At 39.2% G+C, this 24,192-nt stretch overlaps 1 protein-coding gene across 2 annotated transcripts in view; it reads left to right on the top strand.

Moving 5' to 3' along the window:
• The first annotated feature begins 1,464 nt into the window (after positions 1 to 1,464).
• The window catches only part of acad8 (acyl-CoA dehydrogenase family, member 8), a 40,712-nt gene continuing 17,984 nt past the window's right edge, over positions 1,465 to 24,192 (top strand). For both annotated transcript variants that reach the window (XR_003717331.2, XM_028810418.2), the window contains exons 1-7: positions 1,465 to 1,596; positions 3,541 to 3,641; positions 4,022 to 4,191; positions 7,578 to 7,687; positions 10,990 to 11,066; positions 14,920 to 15,057; positions 16,893 to 17,028. Coding sequence is in view for 1 of the 2 variants with exons in the window: in XM_028810418.2 (XP_028666251.1) it covers positions 1,488 to 1,596; positions 3,541 to 3,641; positions 4,022 to 4,191; positions 7,578 to 7,687; positions 10,990 to 11,066; positions 14,920 to 15,057; positions 16,893 to 17,028 (841 nt within the window). In the remaining variant the exon portion in view is untranslated. The remainder of the gene's footprint in view (positions 1,597 to 3,540; positions 3,642 to 4,021; positions 4,192 to 7,577; positions 7,688 to 10,989; positions 11,067 to 14,919; positions 15,058 to 16,892; positions 17,029 to 24,192) is intronic.

Here is a 24,192-nt window from a genome sequence, read left to right as displayed (position 1 = left end):
AGAAATTAAGTTATTTGTATTCACGTTTAAATTATTGTTGATGCCTATGATAACGTCAGCGTGTATTTTTGACAAGTGAAATTTAACTGAGACATTGGACTTGAAAACCCGAGGACCATGACCAAGTCGCTTCACTTCCCTGGGCTCCAAATGTTGCAAGTCATCTTAGATAAAGGCGTCAGTCAAATGTTAAGTAATAATAATAATAATCAATGTTCAAGTTCAAATGTATTAATAGGTGCACGTATTACAGTAAACCTTTTGCTTGAATGTGTCTCATGGACTAGTGACACTAGTTGGACGTTAAGAGTAAGTACTAATACAACACCTGCAGTGAAAACATCACCACACATTGAGTGCAACGTCAGGCAAAAGAGACAAGAAACACTGAAGAAGAAGGCCATATGACTGGCTATGGAGCAGCATTATGACTTGATGGTAAAAACTGATGTGTCTCTAAAATCAGCAGAATATTTATGTCCAAAACTAACAATGGCCAAACTACGAACACACGTGCCTCAAAAATGTTTAAATATTGTCGCAATTTTTAACAAATGTAATATTAATAAAAATAAGATCTTCTCACTTTCAACAGTAAATCACAGTCTTCATAATAAAGCCTAGGAGTTTAATTCTTCACATAAGACTTAGACATTTTTCAGCTCACTTAAGATTTTTTTTTCTTTTGCTATGATTGAGAAGAGATTTTTTTTCTTTACAGAAAAGTAGCTTCCAACCTGGGGAATTTGCTATGGGTTTTGGTGGGGTTTTTTTGGCGCCCACCCACAGCACCATCTCATAACACAACTAAGACGAAACCTGCACCGAGCAGCAGAGAACAGAACAGCACCAATCCCATTAAAAACCCAGAAGGGCAGTGCCTTACTGAAGAGAAGCTGTTACTAGAGGAGCTGCAGAGGAATTACACTGGTCAAAAAAGACCAGCTTAGGGGTGTTTAAAAAGTTTTTTGTTTTTTTTTAATGTTGATTTCAGAAATGCACTCAACATTTTCCTATCAACAATAATTTCTTGGGTTATATCTTTTTAGGCTTTATATTTAGTATAAAAACTTATCAAGGTGTATAGGTTTTTGTAGGTTAAATTCAGGATTAAAATATTTTATTGCTGTTTGTGAAAATTGTACAATTGAAAACTTTCCAGACTTTTTCCATCGGAAACTCGAAGCAGTATGTGACATGTATGGTAAAAGGATCTGGGCTCTGGTTTCTGGGGGTGTAAACGATGCAGTAAAAGTTGTACCACTGTAGCAGTGTCATTTTTAATAATGCTGTAATTAATACTGGAGAACGAGACAGTCAAGCAAAATTAAGTCCCCAGAATACATTTCTCGGCAATACCATGGATATTCAAAACTACAATATCCAATACTCTTCACATTGCATGGCTGGAATTTAGATTATCACGTGGTTGACTAGAACTACAATTCCTATAAACCTCTGTACTCAAGAAGCGACTCTGTGCAACCATGGCGCTTCTGGGGAAGTCCTTGCTGAGATCCAAATTCGGATCTTATGTTTGCAAAGCCCGGGAGTTAATAGTTAACCAGCGCAGATGCATCGTGTCTTGTGTTGATCGTGAGTTATTTTTTTCAGCTGCCCTCAACATGCCTTAATGAATGGAATATTGTGACATGTATAAACTGAACATCATAAAGTTGCATTGTGAGAGTTAGCTGAAAATTAGTAAAGGTGTACAGCTGTGGTAAGACCGCATTGTTTTAGTTCTGTATTGTATACTGTAGTAAATACGCGCCTTCTGCATATATCGATGTGTCTCGTGGAATAAAATAATAGAACGAACGTAATTTTTGCAGCATTCGGATGAACTCCAGTGAACAAGGGGGAGTGCACACTTGTCATAGGTCAATAAATCGGGCGTATTCCATTTATCTAACCTCATTGGTTCAAAACTTGAATTAGAATTCTTAAGAGATTTCATAAAGTACTTAGGCACATTTGCTCCCTTTGTTCAGTTTTCGCCAATCTATTTTCTGCCTCAAATCAATTCTAGGAGCAGATCTTTTAAATTTGCAAAACGTCAACACTGCGTGTCAAGTGTGACTCGAATTTAGAATCATGAGAAAGGGGTACGATTCTTGTTGGATTTGACATTCAGCCTTCCGTAAAGATACGTGTTTAAAAAGAGACACCATAAGGAACCTTTACCTGCAGTCTACTGACAGCATTGCGATGATAACAGGTGGTTTGAAAAATAGATAAGACTGCACCTTGTTGCCTGTAAATGTGTTACAGGGCAGTTTGCAGTTATCTCCCCATCAACGCATATTGAGTGAAAACGTAATAACTGCAGTTAAACGTACTAAGGTTAGAATTATACAGCATCATGGCTTTTTCCTGCTCTCTTAATGAGATCGTATTTATTGTTTTCATAAGTATACTACACACACATACACACACACATATATATATATTAATATATTAACAGCTAGTGTGCTTTCCATTGATGCAAAAAGATCTGATGATATCTGCAACTGTTTTGTTTTATTATTTAACTAGCATACCCTTAAGAGAGAGAGCATAATTTTGCTTTGCTACATTTCTTGTCAAACACAAAAGATTTACACATCTCTCTCTACATGTATGCCAAGTGGGGACTCGGAAACGGATTCATTATGGCTCTCTTTGATAGAAGTTATAAAATGCTGTTCAGAGTGGATTCCAGCTCTACAAGTCTTTACTGCATAAAGTATTGTTTTCTGTGATTTCTGATAGGTTTTAAAATAAAGTTAAACAATTAATTGGGTTAATTTGACTGGAATGAAAAATTTCATCGTGTAATCCATAAGCCCATTACAAAAGTGTTTCATTTGCTTCTGTTTTAAATGAACTGTGCTATACTGTATGTAACACACCAACCATCTGTTCAGTTTGTGTGTCCACTTACTCCAGTTGTGGATCACATAGAGCTGGGGCCTATTCTGGCATTATTGGATGCAAGGGAGGATCCATTTCTGAACTGTTTATTAGTCCAGATTATTGGAGACACACACACTTTTGACCAGTTAGTTGGTAGCAGTAAATCTGACATATTCTGAGATGTGGAAAAAAAATTAATGGAGAAATTCCACATGGACTTAAGGAGACCAAAACTGCTTACTGTCTTGTTGAGGAGATATCCCCCTGTGGCCAGAATGGATTTGAGAATATCATGTTATATTATTTCCATTTGTTTTTATATAAAGCATCACACAATTTCTGCTTGTAATCATATTGTAATATATTCTGTATGTATGTATGTTCCATAAGTGACTTTTTCAGCAGTTACCCCAGATTTCCTTCAACATCCCAAAGGCGTGCAGGTTAGGTTATCTGGTAACTGTCAGTTCATGTGCCCTCCGCTGAGCTCGCATTCCATCCAGTGTCGCTTTTTGTCTTATGCCCACTTTTCTCAGATCAGTCACCAGCCACCTTCTGATTCTGTGTTGGCATAAGCAGTTTAGGAAAATGAATGGAGGCTCTTTCAGCACCAACTTTCAAGTTTTCCTGTTGTTCCAACAGCTTCCTTGGGACTGACGGAGGAACAGAAGGAATTTCAAAAAGTGGCATTTGATTTTGCTGCAAATGAAATGGCTCCACACATGGCAGAGTGGGATCAGAAAGTAAGTGCTTCTTCAACTCGTATTCTTCAAGAATTTAGGCTAGTGTGACAGTCTGTCACGTACGGAACACATATTTATTTTGGAGGCATCTTATTAAAGTCTACAGACAATACGTTAAAAAAATCCCAGGAGAGGAGCTGAACAAATATGTCTGGTACCAACAATCACGACCTTATGAAAGTCTTTTAGATCATGCATCTTGTCCATTCAAACATGGGGCTGAACAACAAGTAGCCTTCTGGACCACGTCTATATGTTTTATAGCTTGAGTTGCAGCCACTTGATTGGGGGTTTTGGACTAGTGGGCTATATGAATTAATGAGCAGGTGTTCTCAATAAATGCACCACTGAGTGTATTTTGTAAAATTTTCTCATTACAGGAAATCTTCCCAGTTGACACTATGAGAAAAGCAGCCCAGCTGGGTTTTGGAGGCATCTATGTAAAGCCTGATGTTGGAGGCTCTGGTTTGTCTCGACTTGACACCTCCATTATTTTTGAGGCCCTCTCCACAGGCTGTGTCAGCACAACTGCCTATATGAGTATTCACAAGTGAGAAGCTGTAGATTTCTATTTGTGTTTTCAAACCGTGTAACCTCGGAGTTTAGTGTACTTTTGCCTTTGTCTTCAGACTGCCAGCCTGTATTGAGTTGCAGTATAGAAACCTACACTCAGCTCTGGCAGTTTATTTACTATTGCAAATTATTGCAAAAAAATTATTCATATAGTACCCATTCCATCAGTGATAAAATCTCAGATGAGCATGAGGTTTTTATTGTTTTGTCCACTGATTGAATGATCTAAATTCACTGCACAAATCTGCCAAATTCTGCTATCTATGTAGCATCTGTATGTTCTTGTGATTGTGTTGTTTTACTCAGTGTATTCGAGTACTGGTCCTGTTCACATGGGTGTTTCAAATTAGTTGTACAACACATTTCCCACATGAAGTGAGGAAGCTGAAATCCCACCATGCAGTAGTATGGCATCACCCTGGCTTGCTGTGCTTATTTTGCTTTGTGGAGACTGGTCCGGACACAGACAGGCGGACACCAATGGTTCAAGCACCAACATTCGTTTATTATACATAATTATTTACAAAGTGCGCACACAAAACCCGGTGCCCCTCCACCAATCACCCGTCAAGTCCTGTCCTCTCAAAATGCCTTTACTCTTCTCTGTGACCGTCTCCTCTCCTCTCCTCCATGCTCCATCCTCTTCCACCCGACTCCAGCTATCGAATGGAGGGACGCAGCCCCTTTTATATTCACCCGGATGTGCTCCAGGTGCCTCCCAATGAGCTTCTGCCGGCACTCCATGGTGTGGCGGAAGTGCTGGCTGTGCACCCGGAAGCACTCCGGGTGTCCCTGGAATTCATCCCCCCAGCATGTCCAGTGCTGAGGGCCAGGGCTCTCCAGGCATTTGGGCATCCCCTGGCAGGGACCACGGGCCCCTGTAGGGTTGAGCTTCCATGCTCCTTTCCCGTGGTCCCCATAGCCACCAGGGCGGTCGCCCCCTCGTGGTCCGGAGGAGGCGTAATCCCTCCTTCGGTCCTTCCGGGCATCCCGGCTAGTTACCGCCCCCAGCCGCTCGCCACAGTTTGTAGAAGGTAGCATACCATATTACATAGAATTATGGGTTAAGTTTGAACAGTTTTCTTATTGAAGAAGGAAATCAAGACTTGACCAGGTGAGACTGTGCTGTTCTGTTTTAGAGGCAGCAGAAAGACTTAAACAGATGCCGGCTGTTTTGGAGTTTATCTTTTCTGTGTGATGTATAGCATGTAAGACAGGGCTAGGGGAATTGATGACAAGAAACAGTCTCAGGGCATTAACATAGCCAACACAAGTCCTAACGGATAGAGAAAAGCAAGTGTTTACAGTAACAATGCATATTCAGATGCCAGGGCAGAAATAAATGGACTGTTTGGAGATGGTATGATTTCTGCATGCCATAGATGCTCCAAAAGAGGTTTCGGCAGGGGCACCACCTTGACAGATAGAGAAATGAGACCTAGAAGGAAACATACTTTGTTTTCTAAGAACATAGAGGGCACATATCCCAGTTGTTACCATGTTCCTTGACCTTCTGCTAAGTAAAAGAGTGGTGCAAGGGAGGAAAGGCCAAACTTATAAATGCCTCCTGGCCACTTGAAGGCACGTAGTTCCAGAGGGGAACCTATGGAATTGCACTTTAACTTAAATCACTACAAGTAGGTGGGAATCTACCCCATGTGGATGATTATGGGCTACAGAAGTGGCACAGTGGTCTTTTAGGCTCTGAGAGTGCACTGTGGCTTTGTGGTGTTAGAAAGAGCCAGTCATAAACCTAGTTGTAATTCTGCAACAAATCCAGATGTGGCCTTGGAGTGGGGTTTAAACTCGGAGAACTCCAGGGCTTAATTTGGCATGGAGTTAGGAGGAGAGTCAGGACAAGGCCTCAACTGATAGATGGAAGAGGCCAGAAAGAGAAAAAGAGAGAGAAAGGAGAAGAATTAGGGTTTTGTTTGATTCTTTAGGATGAGACATTCCCGGACTGGCTCGGTAGGAACATCTTGAAGGTCCAGATAGGCAGCAAAACTTTGCTTGGTTTTTCTTATACCTTTATGTTGTCTAATGCAACACCTTTTCTGGTTCATTTTGGAAGTGGTGGTGTTATTCTGACTCTTTAGTGTCTTCTCTTATGATGACATCTTTCTGTCTGTCACTCTATAATGTGAATGTTGCAAAGTTCATCTGTGAAGCTGCCTTGAAAAAAAATACTCATAATATTGCCTGACACTTAATGAATGTACAACAAGGGGAATGTGAACAGGTACTGTAGCTTATGCTGTAACTCCAAGAGATGTATACTGCTCCAGAGTTTCTGTGCCTTTCAAAGATTGATGGGGCTATCCTTAGAATATCTAGAACATTAGCACCAGGAAAGAAGAATACAAAATATTTGAGGTATGTATTGTGCAAATGGGGTCTATGTGCTACAGAAGTGACAAAAACTGCTGTTTTCCTCTTAGTTATGGCATGGAATTGCAGGATGTGCTCTGGCTTATATTCTGACCATCTGCCCCCAGATAGTTTCTGCTCTGCTTGGAGTCAGAGGATTACCTATAATTTGAACTCTTAAGCCAATGTAACATTACGCAGCTTCTAGTCATGAGGTTGTCAGATTTGCTGAGTGCAGTTTCTGACCTCTTCTCTGAACCATGTCACTTTAAAAGAATGAAAATCTCTGGGCACATCTACTTTATCCACTGATCACCAGTCTTCCAGAGTAGTTGTGCTTGCCTCTTTTTCTGAGAGCCAATAGTTTGCTGCCTGATGTAGCCAGGCTTTACGAAGGGTTAACAGCTGCGGCGGGTTCAGCAGCAATCACTGCCCTTTTTTTCCATTCTGTTTTAGTATGTGAAACATGAGATATCAGAAAGATGAGCCTCTTTTTTTGTTTGCATGGTTCAAAACATGTTGCTTATTCCTCATCTCAACATTTTATGCATTGTATTTCCAGATGAGAATTCATTGGTTGTCCGCATTCATGCACACAGAGTCCGCCCCCCCAGACAAAATCTTACCAGAGCAAGTCTCAGACTAGTTGGACTGAGACTCTTGGTGTGTCACATTTCACAATCGGCTTCATGGGAGCATACTGCCGACTGCCTCTGACTTTTTTTAAATGAAGGCTCCGACTGAAAGTCACTAGAAAAGTCACATAATGTGACACGTCCTTTTTAAAACTCCACTTTGCATTGCAGTACTCAAGTGTTGCTTTCAGCTAAGACCTCTTTTAGAAATATTTACAAAGCTGCTGACTGACCCAAGAATTGACCAGAAACAGTATTACTTACTTTGGTTTGGTTACGATTTTGCTTGAGCTGATAAAATTGTACAGGTAATTAATAAAGTTAATATCAGATTGATTGTGATCTTTTGTTTTTAACTTAGCATGTGTGCCTGGATGATTGATGCTTTTGGAAATGAAAAACAAAGACAGACTTTCTGCCCTCCTTTGTGTAGCATGGACAAGTTTGCTTCTTACTGCTTAACAGAACCTGGTAAGTGATGGTTGCACAGCATGCTGATTATCCATATACTTACTCATTCATCCAACCGTTCATTTTTTGAATGATGGGAAGGTAAAGCCTACATTGGCAGCATCGGTTCCAAGGCAAGAAGAATCCCTGGACAAGTTGCCAGTCCATTTGATGGCAGATTCATGGATGTAACATTACTAAAATGTATGCTTTCCAGTCCAAACTTGTGTGTCTTTTGGAAATTAGAAAAAAATGTTTGATAATTTAAACCCAGCCACAGGAGATGCACAAACCAGTGTGTTTTTTCATGCCGGTCCCAAGCCTGAATAATTGGGGAGGGTTACGCCAGGAAGGGCATCCGGTGTAAAATTTTGCCAAATCAATATGCGGACAACAATACAAATTTCCATACAGGATCTGGAGGCAGGAGAAGAGGAGGAAGGTAAAGAAAGTGGAACTGAGGGTAGGAACTTTGAATGTTGGCAGTATGACTGGTAAGGGGAGAGAGTTAGCTGATATGATGGAGAGAAGGGAGTATATTGGGAGAAGGATGCTAAGGATAGAGCTGCCAGGCAAGAGAAAAAGAGGAAGGCCTAAAAGAAGGTTTATGGATGTGGTGAGAGAGGAGTGGACATGCAGGTGATGGGGTGTACCAGAACAAGATGCAGAGGACAGGAAGATATGGAAACAGATGATCCGCTGTGGCCACCCCTAACGGGAGCAGCCGAAAGAAGAAGATTGAAGAAGAAGTTTGATAATTTATCAATTAAAATGCAACATCTTTTAAGTGGATCACAAATATTAAAGTGTTTTAATGTTATCAGAATGAATGATGTTTTAAATATTCAGGACAACAGGAAATGTCAATTCAGTTGTTTACATATATTTTTTGTCACATCTGTAATTAATTATTAAGGACTTGATATTTTGTACCTTTTTTGTTAAACTTACTCCAGACTCAGTAGACCTCAACATGTGATGCTGGTTATTATTATACAAAGAGTTAGGCAGTCACAAATACTTTATTACCTTACTTGGGTTGTCAGTAAAGGTCCAGGACCCCTGTTAAATGCAGCTTAGGCCATCTCATCTGCACAGCTATGATCATTCCTAGAAAAGGTCCACATTATTAAGGAAGCCAATGCTGCCCTTCCCACAAAAGGACTTCAGCCAGTTGTTAAGAAGACAGGAGTTGGCAGTAGGCTTTGCCAGATCTTTGTATCATCGGGCTGAGGTCTTGAAACAATTAACCATACACCAGTGGTCCTATCTAATGACTGGAAGAAAATCATGTTCAGTACCTTACACTGACAGTGATGAGTGTAATTTACTCCAGTATCCTAATGTTCTTGTACTTTTCAAAGGTATTATCAGGGCTTTTCTTGCAATGTCCAGAACCCAAGCCCCAGCAAGGGAGGATAGAAAAATCTTATGTTCAGATGGTACAAAGTTTAGGTTATGAACTATTGAGTCTCTGATAATGTGTATGTCTTGGTTTAGAGCTTCAAAAAGATAACTAAAAATCGGTTGAAGCTTCCGTTTTTTGTTTTTTTTTTTGTGCTGATGCTCTCAAAATCCACCATGGGTGCATACGTGACCTTGCCTTAATCATTGTGACATCTCTGGGCTTCAGTTATTCCTTCATTAAAGGGCCTTCATCCCACCCATGTTAAAATATCAACAGAAAGAAAGCTGTCATCCAGCAGAGCTAAAACAATGTCATTTTTTGTGGTCTACCATTGGTCACTATAGATTTTGACAGCAAAAAAAAACACTTTTAACACTCTTACAAGAAATAGAGACTAAATAATAATAGAGACTAAATAATTAGTATATACTGTACTTGCATAAAGTGCATCTTTCTTTATATATAATACGCTACCGTGGCTGTTCGTTTGTCTGCCCAGGACTTTAAATCTCCTGTAACTCGCAAACCGTTTGACCTATTGACCTGAAATTTGGTTCACATATACTATGAGACGTTTACTATCTACTTTCGGGGTGATGATTGACCTCCAAGTTTATTCCTCTTTTTATTTTTATTTTATTTTATTGTAGAATCAACTCTCGTCAGCGGCCAGCTGGGCGGCCATGTGGCGCATGCGTACAGGCGCCGTTCTCACTCCCTACCACTTTCGCAGTCACTTCCCTGACCTCTTCATATCTTAAATCATTCTTGAGGCAAATTGAAGATTTAAGTGCTTAAAATTTCTCATTTAAATATTTACCAATGTTGTTTCTTGTCCTAGAGTGTGTATATAAACATAGGAAACTTCAGTTTCTGTATTATATCTTGCCTGAAGAAGGGGCATGAGTTGCCTCGAAAGCTTGCATATTGTAATCTTTTTAGTTAGCCAATAAAAGGTGTCATTTTGCTTGGCTTTTCTCTACGTGATAAATTAAAGAAAACGTACTAAGTAATTGCAGCACAAACACTGACTTAATCAGTTTTAACATGAAAAGACGCTGACGAAAGAAGAGAAGAAGCGAACCACTACGGTGGAGAAAAGAAGAGCTGCTCATGAAGCAGCAAGCGCATCAACCTCTGAGCAAATGAATGCTAAACGTACAGAGAAAGAGGATGAAAACTATGAATGGTTAAGTCAAGTGTATTCACTACACGGCACCGTTACTGATAGTTTTATAATAATTGCATGTGACATTTATGGAGCTGAACAGATAATTCACATAAAAATGTCTGGTTTCAAACAGCTAGTCACTTCAGTTTTTAGTAAATGCAGTATTTTTTCAAGTGCATGTAGTAGCTTGGGGTAATGCTAGGTGATGTTGCTGCATATACAGTCTATATAATATGATGGAGGGGAAGTACAGAACATCCTGGGACATGGTTTACAGAGCATTAATGCTGCCATCTGAGATAAATCAAATGATGCTCCATCGCAGTGATCTATAGCCATACTGCCTCAAGATAAGAAACATTCTTGGTTGGGTCAACAGAATTTCAAGTAGAATCTATTCAAAATCAAATGTTGACAGTGGCATTTGATCCAGATCCATTTTTGTAGTGTAAAGGCACCTAGCAGTCATATTAATAAAGTATCTATCTATCTATCTATACTGACAAGATATATGGCCATTGGTTGGTCTTGTGTAATGTTCAAGAGGGTTGTCACCAACTGCCATGACTTTCTCCTTGGATTGGAAAGTGCCAAGTACTTTCCAAAAATTCAGTAATATTAGGATTAAAAAAGAAAGTCAGAAACTATCCAAAACACTAAGAGGCTCAAAATACTTCATGTTGGCACAACTGAATTTCCTTGCCTTTTGTTTTCCATTGTCTTTTTCTTTGTGTTCTGCTCCAGGAAGTGGCAGTGATGCAGCTTCTTTGCTAACTACCGCAAAACGTAGGGGGGATCATTACATACTTAATGGTTCTAAGGTGAGTGATTTACTCTTTTTTTTGTCTTGACCTAACAAGAAGAGAGAGTCTATTCATCATTAAAATTAATTAAGAGGTCCACTGGTGTATTGTGTGCACTGTGTATAGATTTGGATTACTGAACTAATATTAGAAAAGCCATCCTTTCATGTTAGCTTCACGCAGGCATGAATGCACACTTTGAAATCATGGAAAGATCTCTAGATAATACCCTGCTCTTCATTTCTAAATATAATTGGTCTTGCCAGTATATGTATGGAATACAATTTGTGCCAAAATTAAATAAATAAAAAGGCAATTATTACATAAATAATCACATTACATATACAGCAATATTCGGTGTCTATAAAAAGGATTCACTCCCTTGGACGTTTCCATATTTTTTGTTATACAACATTGAATCACAGTGGGTTTAATTTGAATTTTTCAACACTGATCAACAAAAAAAGACCCTTTAATGTCAAAATGGAAACAACTCTCTGCAATGTGGACTAAACTGATTACAAATACAAAACACAAAAATAATTGATCACACAATGATAAAATTTGAAAGTACCCTTTATGAGGGGATCCTAGGAGTCATACTGAACCCGTCACTAGCAACAAGCATGCCGTGTACAGAAACCATTAAGAACACTAACAGAATGTTAAATTATATATTGCCCCTGATGCGTAGAGTACAAGTCAAAGAAGGTTATGCTTAGGCTTTATAATGCACTGGTGAGGCCTTATCTGGAGTACTGCAAGCAGTTTTGGTCTCTGAGCTACAAAAAATACATAGCAGTCCTAGAATAAGTCAAGAGGAGAGCATCTAGACTGATTCCGGTACTACATAGTATGAGTAGTAGTATGGGGAAAGATTAAAGGAGTTGAACCTTTTCAGTTTAAGCAAACTGAGATTAGGAGGTAACATGATTAAAGTGTTTAAAATTATGAAAAGAGTTGCACAGTTGATCTGTGTTGTTACTTTGAAATGAGTTCGACAGGAACACGAGGAAACAGTTGGATACTTGTTGAGGGATAACGTTTGCACAAACATTAAAAAGTATTTCTTTACACAGGGAACCATAGGCACATAAAATAAATTACCAAGTAGTCTGGAAGAGAGCAGGCATTTTGGGACCATCAAAATGTGACTTGATGTTATTGTCAAGAAATTAGGTGGACAGGATTGGTGAGCTTTGATGGGCTGAATGGCCTATTCTCATCAAAAACCTATGTTCTAATATGAACTAGGAGAACTGTAAACTATTTTTTAATGTACAGCGGAACCTCAGGTTCGAAATAATTTCCCCCATAGGATTGTATGTAAATACTGTACAATTAATCCGTTCCAGACCGTACAACCTGTATGTAAATATATATTTTTTAAGATTTTTAAGCACAGATATAAGTATACCATAGAATGCACAGCGTTCTTTTTTTAATGAGTTTTAATGAGTTTTTTAATGAGGGAAAAAAATGAACATTTGAAAAAGCCGTAATTTAATAAACAACCAAGAAAAGTAACATTGCAACAATGCACGCTACAAACCGATCGCTGTAAACAGAAGTGAAGTGGAGGTTAAAATCCAATAGAAAAAAAGTCTTCCTTAAATACAACAAGGTTAAAACAATGCTTGAATCAGTCTCTTTAAAAACAAGCCGGTGCATTCTTCAACTGCCTTCTCGGCCTTATGTGGCCAGCCCTCTCTCTCTCTCTCTTTCGCATGTGCGTGTGTGTGTCCATCCGTCTGTCCCGTGTGTGTGTGTCTGTCTCTCTCTCTCTCTCGTGTGTGTGTGTGTCTCTCTCTTGCACCTGTGTCTGTCTCTCTCGCGCACGCTGTCTCTCTCTAGCTCACTCTCTTGTCGCTCGCACTCTTGTACTCCCTCTCTCACTCGCTCGCTGCACAGGGAGAGACTGAACACGTGAGGAAATCATCGGCGCGCACAAACCGAAAGGGAAACTGGCTTGTTCATATACTGAGTGTGTGATCGTGAACAGATGCAAAAGTTTGGGAACTTTTTGGTCGTAATCCGATTTGTACGTGTTCAGAGACGTTCGTGAACCGAGGTTCCACTGTATAGAATAGGCGGTGTGATTAAGTTTATGTGATATTGAAAAATTGTAATGTTTCTGTAAAAGTGCTTGCACCCAGAATCTGCACACAAATCTACAGTCATATGACTTAATTCTTTGGATTTTTGTTTATCATTGGCTGAGCTTTCAAAGTAGCAACTTCCTTTTAATATATGACATGCCTTATGGAAACAGTAGTATTTCAGCAGTGACATTAAGTTTATTGGATTAACGGAAAATATGCAATATGCAACATAACAAAATTAGATAGGTGCATAAATTTGGGCACCCCAACAGAGATATGACATCAATACTTAGTTGAGCCTCCTTTTACAAATATAACAGCCTCTAGACGCCTCCTATAGCCTTTGATGAGTGTCTGGATTCTGGATGGAGGTATTTTTGACCATTCTTCCATACAAAATCTCTCCAGTTCAGTTCAATTTGATGGCTGCCGAGCATGGACAGCCTGCTTCAAATCATCCCATAGATTTTCAATGATTTTCAAGTCAGGGGACTGTGACGGCCATTCCAGAACATTGTACTTCTCCCTCTGCGTGAATGCTTTTGTAGATTTCGAACTGTGTTTTTGGTCATTGTCTTGCTGGAATATCTAACTCCTGCATAACTTCAACTTTGTGATTGACGCTTGAACATTATCATGGAGAATTTATTGATATTGGGTTGAATTCATCTGACCCTCGACTTTAACAAGGGCCCCAGTCCCTGAACTAGCCACACAGCCCCACAGCATGATGGAAACTCCACCAAATTTGACAGTAGGTAGCAGGTGTTTATCTTGGAATGCGGTGTTCTTCTTCCGCCATGCAAAGCACTTTTTGTTCTGACCAAATAACTCAATTTTTGTCTCATCAGTCCAAAGCACTTTGTTCCAAATTGAATCTGGCTTGTCTAAATGAGCATTTACATACAACAAGCGACTCTGTTTGTGGTGTGAGTGCAGAAAGGGCTTCTTTCTCATCACCCTGCCATACAGATGTTCTTTATGCAAATTGCGCTGAATTGTAGAACGATGTACAGATACACCATCTGCAGCAAGATGTTCTTGCAGGTCTTTGGAGGTGATCTGTGGGTTGTCTGTAACCATTCTCACAATCCTGCGCATATGCCGCTCCTGTATTTTTCTTGGCCTGCCAGACCAGCTGGGTTTAACAGCAACTGTGCCTGTGGCCTTCCATTTCCTGATGCCATTCCTTACAGTTGAAACTGACAGTTTAAACCTCTGAGATAGCTTTTTGTAGCCTTCCCCTAAACCATGATACTGAACAATCTTTGTTTTCAGGTCTTTTGAGAGTTGCTTTGAGGATCCCATGCTGTCACTCTTCAAAGGAGAGTCAAAGGGAAGCACAACTTGCAATTGACCACCTTAAATACCTTTTCTCATGATTGGAACCCCCTGTGTATGAAGTTCAAGGCTTAACGAGCTCATCCAACCAAGTTGGTGTTGCAAGTAATCAGCATTGAGCAGTGACAGGCATTCAAATAAGCAAAATTACAAGGGGACCCACATTTTTGCACAGCCAGTTTTTCACATTTGATTTCATTTCATACAACTAAATACTGCGTCACTAAAAATTTTTGTTCAGAAAACACCCCAATATTCAGATGTTCCTAGGAAATGAAAGACATACCACTGTTATCTTTTTTTTGTTGAGAGTAAATTATTATGCAGGCTAAGAGGGGTTCCCAAACTTTTTCATATGACTGTATGTCCCAGACCAACTGCTATTGAGATTTTATTTTTGCATTTTAGTCTTGGTCTTCTATTTTCAGGCATTCATCAGTGGAGGTGGTGACACAGATATTTATGTGGTGATGTGCCGGACAGGAGAAAAAGGAGCCAAAGGGATTTCGTGTGTAGTGGTGGAGAAAGGAACACCAGGTCTCAGTTTTGGAAAGAAAGAGAAAAAGGTGACTTTTTTTCTTTTTAATGAAATAAGTCCTGGCCTAATGACTGCTAGTGTGGCATTTGGGTATTCTTCCTAATGCATATCTGTGATGGTGTCCTTCCCATACCCCAAAGTTTTAATTGGCAGTTAATTGCCAGAATTTTCTCACAGGGACATTACAAAGAAAAAATGTTATTACTATTCTATGTGTAAAGTATTTGCAAAATATTGTAGAATCTACAAAATGTTGACTATTGGACTTGTATGAACTGGAAATACCAATTGAATTAGGTTTGTACCTGGCGTCTGTTATTCACACTGATCTTTATTGTTGAGAAGGCAACTGCCAAGAAGAGGTGTACTTTATCCTCAAGAATGTCTCTTAGATGAACTGTTTAAAATGTTTCTGCGCTATTTATTCTTATCTCCCTAAAAGTGAAGGAATGAAGAATCTAAATTGTGATTTGGGATGAGTTCCCTGCTGAATAAAATGCCAAGTGAAGCTCCGCCAGCAGAAAAGTTTCTGCTCCTTGAAAACATTGTACTGTAAAAATAAAAGACAAAAGAGATGAATTTTTTTTCTGTTCAAAGAATAAAACATTCTCTCTTTTTATTATCATGTCTATATACAGTGTGGTCCTTAAGTATTTGGACCGCTATTCAGTTGTTATTAGAGTGGCTCCTCTACCCAGGTATACTGGAATTGAAATGAAACACAGGATATGAGCTTTTAGTATGAAATTGATTAGAAAGTATTCAGATACTTTACTTTTTCACATTTTGCTATGTTGTAGCCTTGTGCTAAAATATTTTAAATTACTTTTCCTCATATCAAACAACACACAGTAGCCCAGAATGACAAAATAAAAACTGGATTTTGGAATTTTTTGCAAAATTATTGAAAATAGAAAACTGAAAAATCACATTGACACAACTATTCAGACCCTTTGCTATAACACCTTTAATTTGGCTTTGGTACATTCCATTCTGTTAATCATCATTGAGATGTTCCTATATGTTGTTTGGGATCCACCTGATTTATTCAGTTGATTGGACCTGATGAAGTAAGGCTCACACCTGTCTATAGAAGGTCCCAGAACTGATAATGTGTACCAGAGCAAAAACCAAGCCGTGAGGTCCAATGAATTGCCTGCAGAGGTTAGAGACAGGATTGTGTTCAGGCACAGATCTGTGGAGGGGCTACAAAAAACTAAAGGTTCCTCACAGTTGCCTTCCTAATTCTTAAATGGAAGAATTTTAAACCATCCATGACTTTTCCTAGAGTTGCCTACCAGGCCAAAATGAGCAATCATGGGAGAAGGTCCTAGGTAAGAGAGGTAACCAAGAGCCTTATGGTTATTCTGGCTGACCTACAGAGAACCTGCATGGAGATGGAATAAACTTCCAGAAGGACAACCAACACTGCAACACTCTACTAATCTGGGCTTTATGACAGACTAGCCAGACAGAAACCTCTCCTCAGTAAAAGACACATTGAAGCCCACTCGGAGTTTAGAAAAATGTGCTTGAATTAAATCCTGAGTAAAGGGTCTGAATACACGTATCAACAGGACATTTCAATATTTATTGTTAATACATTTCCAAAAAATTCTAAAATCGTGTTTTCCTTTTGTCATTCTGATGTTTTGAGTGTTGCTTGAAGTGGGGAAACAGTTTAAATGATTATATGCATAAGGATGCAATGCAACATAATAAAATGTGAAAAAGTGAAGGGGTGTGAATACTTTATGAATCCAAAGTGGATTCTAAATTACATATGGATATACACTTTGGAAGTGTTTATATTACATATCAAACTATAATTATAAATATAATCTTTTTTTCCCCCCACTTCAGGTAGGGTGGAACTCACAACCCACTCGAGCTGTAATCTTTGAAGATTGTGCTGTGCCAGTGATTAACAGACTTGGAGAGGAAGGCCAAGGCTTCCTAATTGCCATGAAGGGACTTAATGGGGGCCGCATAAACATTGGTGAGCTTGAGTATGTGCAAATTTGGTTTGTTGTGCTCTTGCTGCATCCACAAACTTGGAGCTAGGAGTTGGAGAATTTGGAGAAAACCAAGCTATCCGAACTCCCTGAGTTGTGATGTAACACTGACTTTTCACGTTAGTCAATGGTATACAATAAAAAAATATAATCTGCTAAGCCGGAAAAGCCATTTTTGTGGTCGAATCTCATTGTTTGCTCTATAAAATATAAAGGTTACCTTGAATAGCTTTTTGTAACATACTGTACCAAGTAAAATATCAATAGCAACTTTGCATCTCTCCAAACAATTTGACTGGATATTCACGTGAAAACACTAAAGTGAGATGGTGAAACATCACAACTTGGAGCTCTGAGCATTCTGAAAGCAAATGAACACAGCATCTGCTTCTCTTATTTTTTCATATGTCAGCTTGACAATCTGTTTTTTAATGTATGTTTTGAAGGTCGTTATGTCAGTCAATTAATTTGTATGGAAAAGTTTAAGATAATTTATCATGCGTTGATTTATCCATCTGTTACTGAACCTTCTTAATCCAGTTTAGAAGCATGGGTTGGTTTGCATATCTTAACAACATGAAATGCAAAACAGGAATCAACCTTGAATAAGGAACCAGTATTTAGCATGGCATACTCACATACAAGTACAGTCTTCACTTACCTTAAAATGCACTTTGCCTGCAAGTAATTGAAAAATCTGAGTATTGAGGGGAAAAAAAACCCACACTGACCTGGACAAGGAATTTGAATTGTATACAGTGAGTGATTGGCCCAGAGTTTAAACTTCAAGATTACCTGAAACCAGATAAGTCACTAGCAAGATTCTAAAAAAACAATTAAAAAAGCAAACAAATACGCAGCTAACACACACCTGGATATCTCAATATGCTACAGACTTCTGCATCCCAGGCCTAGTGAGAAAATACCTTGGATTATTTAAAAGTCACATGTCTCGGTAGCTGGCAGTGCATAATAAATGTAATGGGTCCTTGCAATACAGTAGGAAAATAAATAAAGTTTGTAAAATGAGTGGATGGATGGATGAATGGTGTCATTACTATGGCCAGTATTAGTGTGCTCTGCTGTGTTCCCTCCCGAGTGTTTTTCCTGATGCTGCTTGTATAGGCCATGGCAATTAGTGACCCCAGGTAGAAAAAGACAAGTTCATATAATTCATGGATAGATAAATGAAACAGTTTTATTACATTAAAGTGTTAAGAATTCTATTAAATATGGACCTATTACATAAGGTCATGACATTTGTAAGGAGTAGACATTTTAAATAGTAAGTGCACCCCATCATTCAAAAACTGAGTCACCTCTTGTTATTGAATTAATCAAATATGGGACTGAAGGTTATGCTTCCTGCATATGTCAAACATTTTAGAATGATTTGCAAGCAAATATAGTGAAGAAGATTGGAGGTTTGAAATTGACCTTTAAAAGCAAAGTCAAAATCATAACATTAAATACAGTGAGGAACATAAGTATTTGAACACCCTGCGATTTTGCAAGTACTCTCACTTTGAAATCATGGAGGGGTCTGAAATTCACATTGTAGGTGCATTCCCACTGTGAGAGACAGAATGTAAAAAAAAATTCAGGAAATCACTTTGTATGATTTGTACAGAATTTATTTGTATTGCACTGCTGCACATAAGTATTTGAACACCGGAGAAAATCAGTGTTAATATTTGGTACAGAAGCCTTTGTTTGCAATTACAGAGGTCAAACGTTTCCCGTAGTTCTTGACCAGGTTTGCACACACTGCAACAGGGATTTTGGCCCACTCCTCCACACAGATCTCCTCTAGATCTGTCAGGTTCTGGGGCTGGCGCTGAGCAATACGGAGTTTCAGCTCCCTCCAAAGATTTTCGATTGGATTTAGGTCTGGAGACTGGCTAGGCCACTCCAGAACCTTGATATGCTTCTTACGGAGCCACTCCTTGGTTATCCTGGCTGTGTGCTTCGGGTCATTGTCATGTTGGAAGACGCAGCCACGACTCATCTTCAGTGCTCTTACTGAGGGAAGGAGGTTGTTGCTCAAAATCTCACAATACATGGCCCCATTCATCCTCTCCTTAATACAGTGCAGTCATCCTGTCCCCTTCTCAGAAAAGTACCCCCAAAGCATGATGTTTCCACCCCCATGCTTCACAGTAGGGATGGTGTTCTTGGGATGCAACTCCTCCTTCTTTTTCCTCCAAACACGGCGAGTGAAGTTTAGACCAAAAAGTTCTATTTTGGTCTCATCTGACCACATGACTTTCTCCCATGCCTCCTCTGGATCATCCAGATGGTCATTGGCAAACTTCAGATGGGCCTGGACATGTGATGACTTGAGCAGGGGAACCTTCTGTGAAAATGCGTGATTTGAAACCATGACGGCATAGTGTTCTACCGACAGTGACCTTTGAAACTGTGGTCCCAGCTCTCTTCATGTCATTGACCAGCTCCTCCCGTGTAGTTCTGGACTGATTCCTCACCTTTCTTATCATCTGTGATACCACACGAGGTGAGATCTTGCATGGAGCCCCTGTCCGAGGGAGACTGACAGTCGTCTTTAGCCTCTTCCATTTTCTGACAATTGCTCCAACAGTTGATCTATTTTCACCAAGCTGCTTGGCAATTGCCCCGTAGCCCTTTCCAGCCTTGTGGAGGTCCACATTTTGTCTCTGGTGTCTTTTGACAGCTCTGTGGTCTTGCCCATGGTAATAGTTGGAATCTGACTGAATTTGGGGTGGACAGGTGTCTTTAAAGAGCTCAGACAGGTGCTACTAATTAAGATTACTAAGTGGAGTAGAGGTGGACTTCTTAAAGGCAGAGTAACAGGTCTTTGAGAGCCAGAATTCTTGCTGATTGCCAGGTGTTCAAATACTTATGTGCAGCAGTGCAATACAAATAAATTCTGTACAAATCATGCAATGTGATTTCCTGAATTTTTTTTTTTTTTACATTCTGTCTCTCACAGTGGGAATGCACCTACAATGTGAATTTCAGACCCCTCCATGATTTCTAAGTGGGAGAACTTGCAAAATTGCAGGGTGTTCAAATACTTATGTTCCTCACTGTAATAATACAAACCACAAAAGCTGGCGCTCATTCTTAATGAATATTCCAACCATACAGATTGACAGCTGGGGTGTGTGGGAGTGGGAGGGTGATCTCTCATACACATAATGCAGTAGTAAACTTCAGTAGATTATACTAGCGGTTTGCCTTTATTAAAACTGAGCCAGTCTTGCCAAGGACATTCTGCTCTGTGTCCCATGGGACAGCCTGACTTGGGTTGGCATGCTTTCTCTTAAATTATAAAAACCACATAATTTGCCCAATTCATTTTGGAGTCAAGTCAATAAACCAATAAGGAGAGTGATGAAAACACAAAGCAGTGATTCCTCAAGGGAGTATGCAGTTTAGCTCTTTTCTTTCACTACACATGCATTGTCTGTTGCCATTTCATCCTTTTAGTCATTAGTCAAATATTATTGGTTTTCCAAAGTGACCACGTTATTCATAGGTAATCTATTCTGTCTAAACGCAAAGAACATATAAAACAAAGGCAAGAAGCCCCAACATGAACAGGGACCTAGACCCTCTAAACTCTTATTTCATCATTTCTGTGTTATTGGTTAGTTTTTTTTTTAATATAATAAAGCGTACCTTGATCATAAGGCACCAGGGCAATTATTTATTCCATCCTTTCACATAATTGGAATGCATGGAGTGTGTCTGTTATAACATAAGAACAGTTTTTTTTTAAGTCCATTTAGCCAGTGCTCCTTATGTTATTTCTTATTCACCTCACATATCTAAAATAATATTGAGTTAGTATTTGAGAGTTCCAAATGTTCTATTTTAAATTTGTTCAATTTATCTATATTTCTTTCTACCAAGACACGTTTCCTAATGTTGGTGTGACATTGTTTTATCATGCTAAGAACCAAACCTAACTTTAATGGCAGAGAAGAAGAAATGTCAAAACCAGCTATATATCCATCACCTGTTAACCTCTTACCTTTAGTTTTGTCCATTTTACAGTGCCTTTTATAATGTTTGGGACAAAAATGCATTTGTCCTTGATTTACCCCTCTGTTCCACAATGTAAAATTACAAATCAAACAATACAGACATGATCAAAGTGCACAATACAGACCTTCATTTAAGGGTATTTGCATACATTTCTGTCACACCATGTAGAAATGACAGCACTTTTTATACATGGTCCTTGCCCCAAATATTGTGGAGGGCACTGAGAGGTCCCAATATGTGGGATTAATGGCAGAGTGGTATTATCTTTTATTTCTAGACTTTTGCTTTTTGCCAGCAATCGAGAAATTCATCTGAGCATCCTCAAGTGCACTTAAGGGACCACAGTTAAAGAAGGAATGGACAATCCACCCTTTTGACTACACTAATAAAAATAATTAGAGAAGGGTATTGAATTTTAAGCTTTGACTTATAAATTATGTTTATGGTCATCAGAAGCCATAAGGTTGGCTTTTTGGAGATTCCCAGCTAAGTAATCAAAAGTGTAAAATAGTTAAAAACAACATAACTCAAGTTCTGCTTCACGTTTTACTTTGCCCAGCATGTGCTTCACTTCTGTACAGTTTGACAAGACCTCAGACTAGGAGCCTAAAGGCCTCTTACCTGAACAGTTTAAAACAACTCCTTTATGGACTTTTACACTTAACCAATTGCCCTGATGTTCTTTCTTGGAGGACAGATTTCAAAATAAAAGCTTACTCTTATTGTCATTTTTAACATGCTGGTCATTTTATAACTTTATTTCTCTCTGCATAATTTGAAAAGTTTCAACTCTTTCAGTCTTCACTCATACCCTTTAATCCTAGAATTAAGTCAATAACTGTAGTGGTGGTAGTAATTCTAACAGGAATTCTTATTTAGCAGCACAGTGAATGGCATAGTGGTCTAGTTGTTTGAGCTGCTGCCTCAAGACTACAAAGTCTGATGTCCAGTCCCACAATTAGCTTACTGTCTTTGTGGAAGTTACACTTTCTCCCTGCATCTTTGTGGGTTCTTCTCTGGTTATGCTGGTTATTCTTCATTATCCAAGTTGTTTGATTAACTGGAGATTGTTTATGAGTGGGCTTTGTGGTAGAATGGATATACAGTATATATCCATAGGTCTGAATCACAATCTGGTGACCTATCATATATATATATATATGTGGTATATATATAGGGGCGATGCCCCTAATGTTGCGCCACGGTGTGTGGTTCGTTTATTTGACAGCATGTAGATCGGGGTAATTATATTCACGGCATTCGAAGTCTGTGTCACAATCTGATTGTATGGGTGGTTACCTACCAGGTAACACTTGTGGTATATATATATATATATATATATATATATATATATATATATATATATATATATATATATATATATATATATACACATACTGTATACTGTATATATAATGGTATATGGGGGCCGTGCAGCTTCCCAAATCCAGACACAAGACAGGCTCAGAGGGACACAAGTGCAAAATAGCATGTTTATTTCTCGTGGGGCAGCTGTATTTCCTGCTCCACACTTCAGTGCACAGTACACAGTTAGCAAGCACAACACTACTGCTCAGTCCCTTTTTCTCTCTTTCTTTCTTCTTTCATTCTCCTCTGACGCATCCACTCCTCTTCTAGCAAGCTTTGTCCTCCACCACCCGACTCTGGCAGCCTCTTTTTATACTGCACCAGTCATGCTCCAGATGATCTCCGATCTTCATTTTCTAGTGCTCCGTCCATCCACCATTTTATATATATTCTAGTCATTTAGCCCGTTACAATAACGGGCGCTAGAACAGTAGTGCATAAACATTAGTAGGAACAGTCTATATTAAATGGCAAGGGACTTTGACCTCATTCTTTTTGTTGGTTGTATTTTTCTTTCTTTCAGCCTTTCATTTGTTGATGTTTACTTGCTGAGCTGACCGTTCTTCGTGGGCTGCTGCCATGTATTGTGTGTCTTTAATTTTCTGTGACAGTAATACTGCCTTGTACGTCCGTAATATACCTTTAATTTTCTCTGGCGGTAATACAGGCATGCGCGTCGTTAATATGCCTTTAATCTCCTCTGACAGTAATACTGGCTTGTATGTGGCTGTAATATGCGTCACTATATTGTGTACCTTTAATTTCCTCTCGCAGTAATACTGGTTTGTATTTCCGTAAAACGCCTCTAAACTTTCTCTGACAGTAATATCGCGCAACGCACCGTGCCCCGCGCATGCGCACTTCACTAGAAGACACACACACACGGACACCTGGACGCACAAAGGGATTTTATTAAAGAGGATATATATATATATATATATATATATATATATATATATATATACAGTGGTGTGAAAAACTATTTGCCCCCTTCCTGATTTCTTATTCTTTTGCATGTTTGTCACACAAAATGTTTCTGATCATCAAACACATTTAACCATTAGTCAAATATAACACAAGTAAACACAAAATGCAGTTTTTAAATGATGGTTTTGATTATTTAGGGAGAAAAAAAAATCCAAACCTACATGGCCCTGTGTGAAAAAGTAATTGCCCCCTTGTTAAAAAATAACCTAACTGTGGTGTATCACACCTGAGTTCAATTTCCGTAGCCACCCCCAGGCCTGATTACTGCCACACCTGTTTCAATCAAGAAATCACTTAAATAGGAGCTGCCTGACACAGAGAAGTAGACCAAAAGCACCTCAAAAGCTAGACATCATGCCAAGATCCAAAGAAATTCAGGAACAAATGAGAACAGAAGTAATTGAGATCTATCAGTCTGGTAAAGGTTATAAAGCCATTTCTAAAGCTTTGGGACTCCAGCAAACCACAGTGAGAGCCATTATCCACAAATGGCAAAAACATGGAACAGTGGTGAACCTTCCCAGGAGTGGCCGGCCGACCAAAATTACCCCAAGAGCGCAGAGACGACTCATCCGAGAGGTCACAAAAGACCCCAGGACAACGTCTAAAGAACTGCAGGCCTCACTTGCCTCAATTAAGGTCAGTGTTCACGACTCCACCATAAGAAAGAGACTGGGCAAAAACGGCCTGCATGGCAGATTTCCAAGACGCAAACCACTGTTAAGCAAAAAGAACATTAGGGCTCGTCTCAATTTTGCTAA

This window comes from Erpetoichthys calabaricus, chromosome 9 (genome assembly GCF_900747795.2).
Source record: "Erpetoichthys calabaricus chromosome 9, fErpCal1.3, whole genome shotgun sequence".
NCBI lineage: Eukaryota > Metazoa > Chordata > Cladistia > Polypteriformes > Polypteridae > Erpetoichthys > Erpetoichthys calabaricus.
This window is presented reverse-complemented; position numbering and strand designations above follow the sequence as displayed.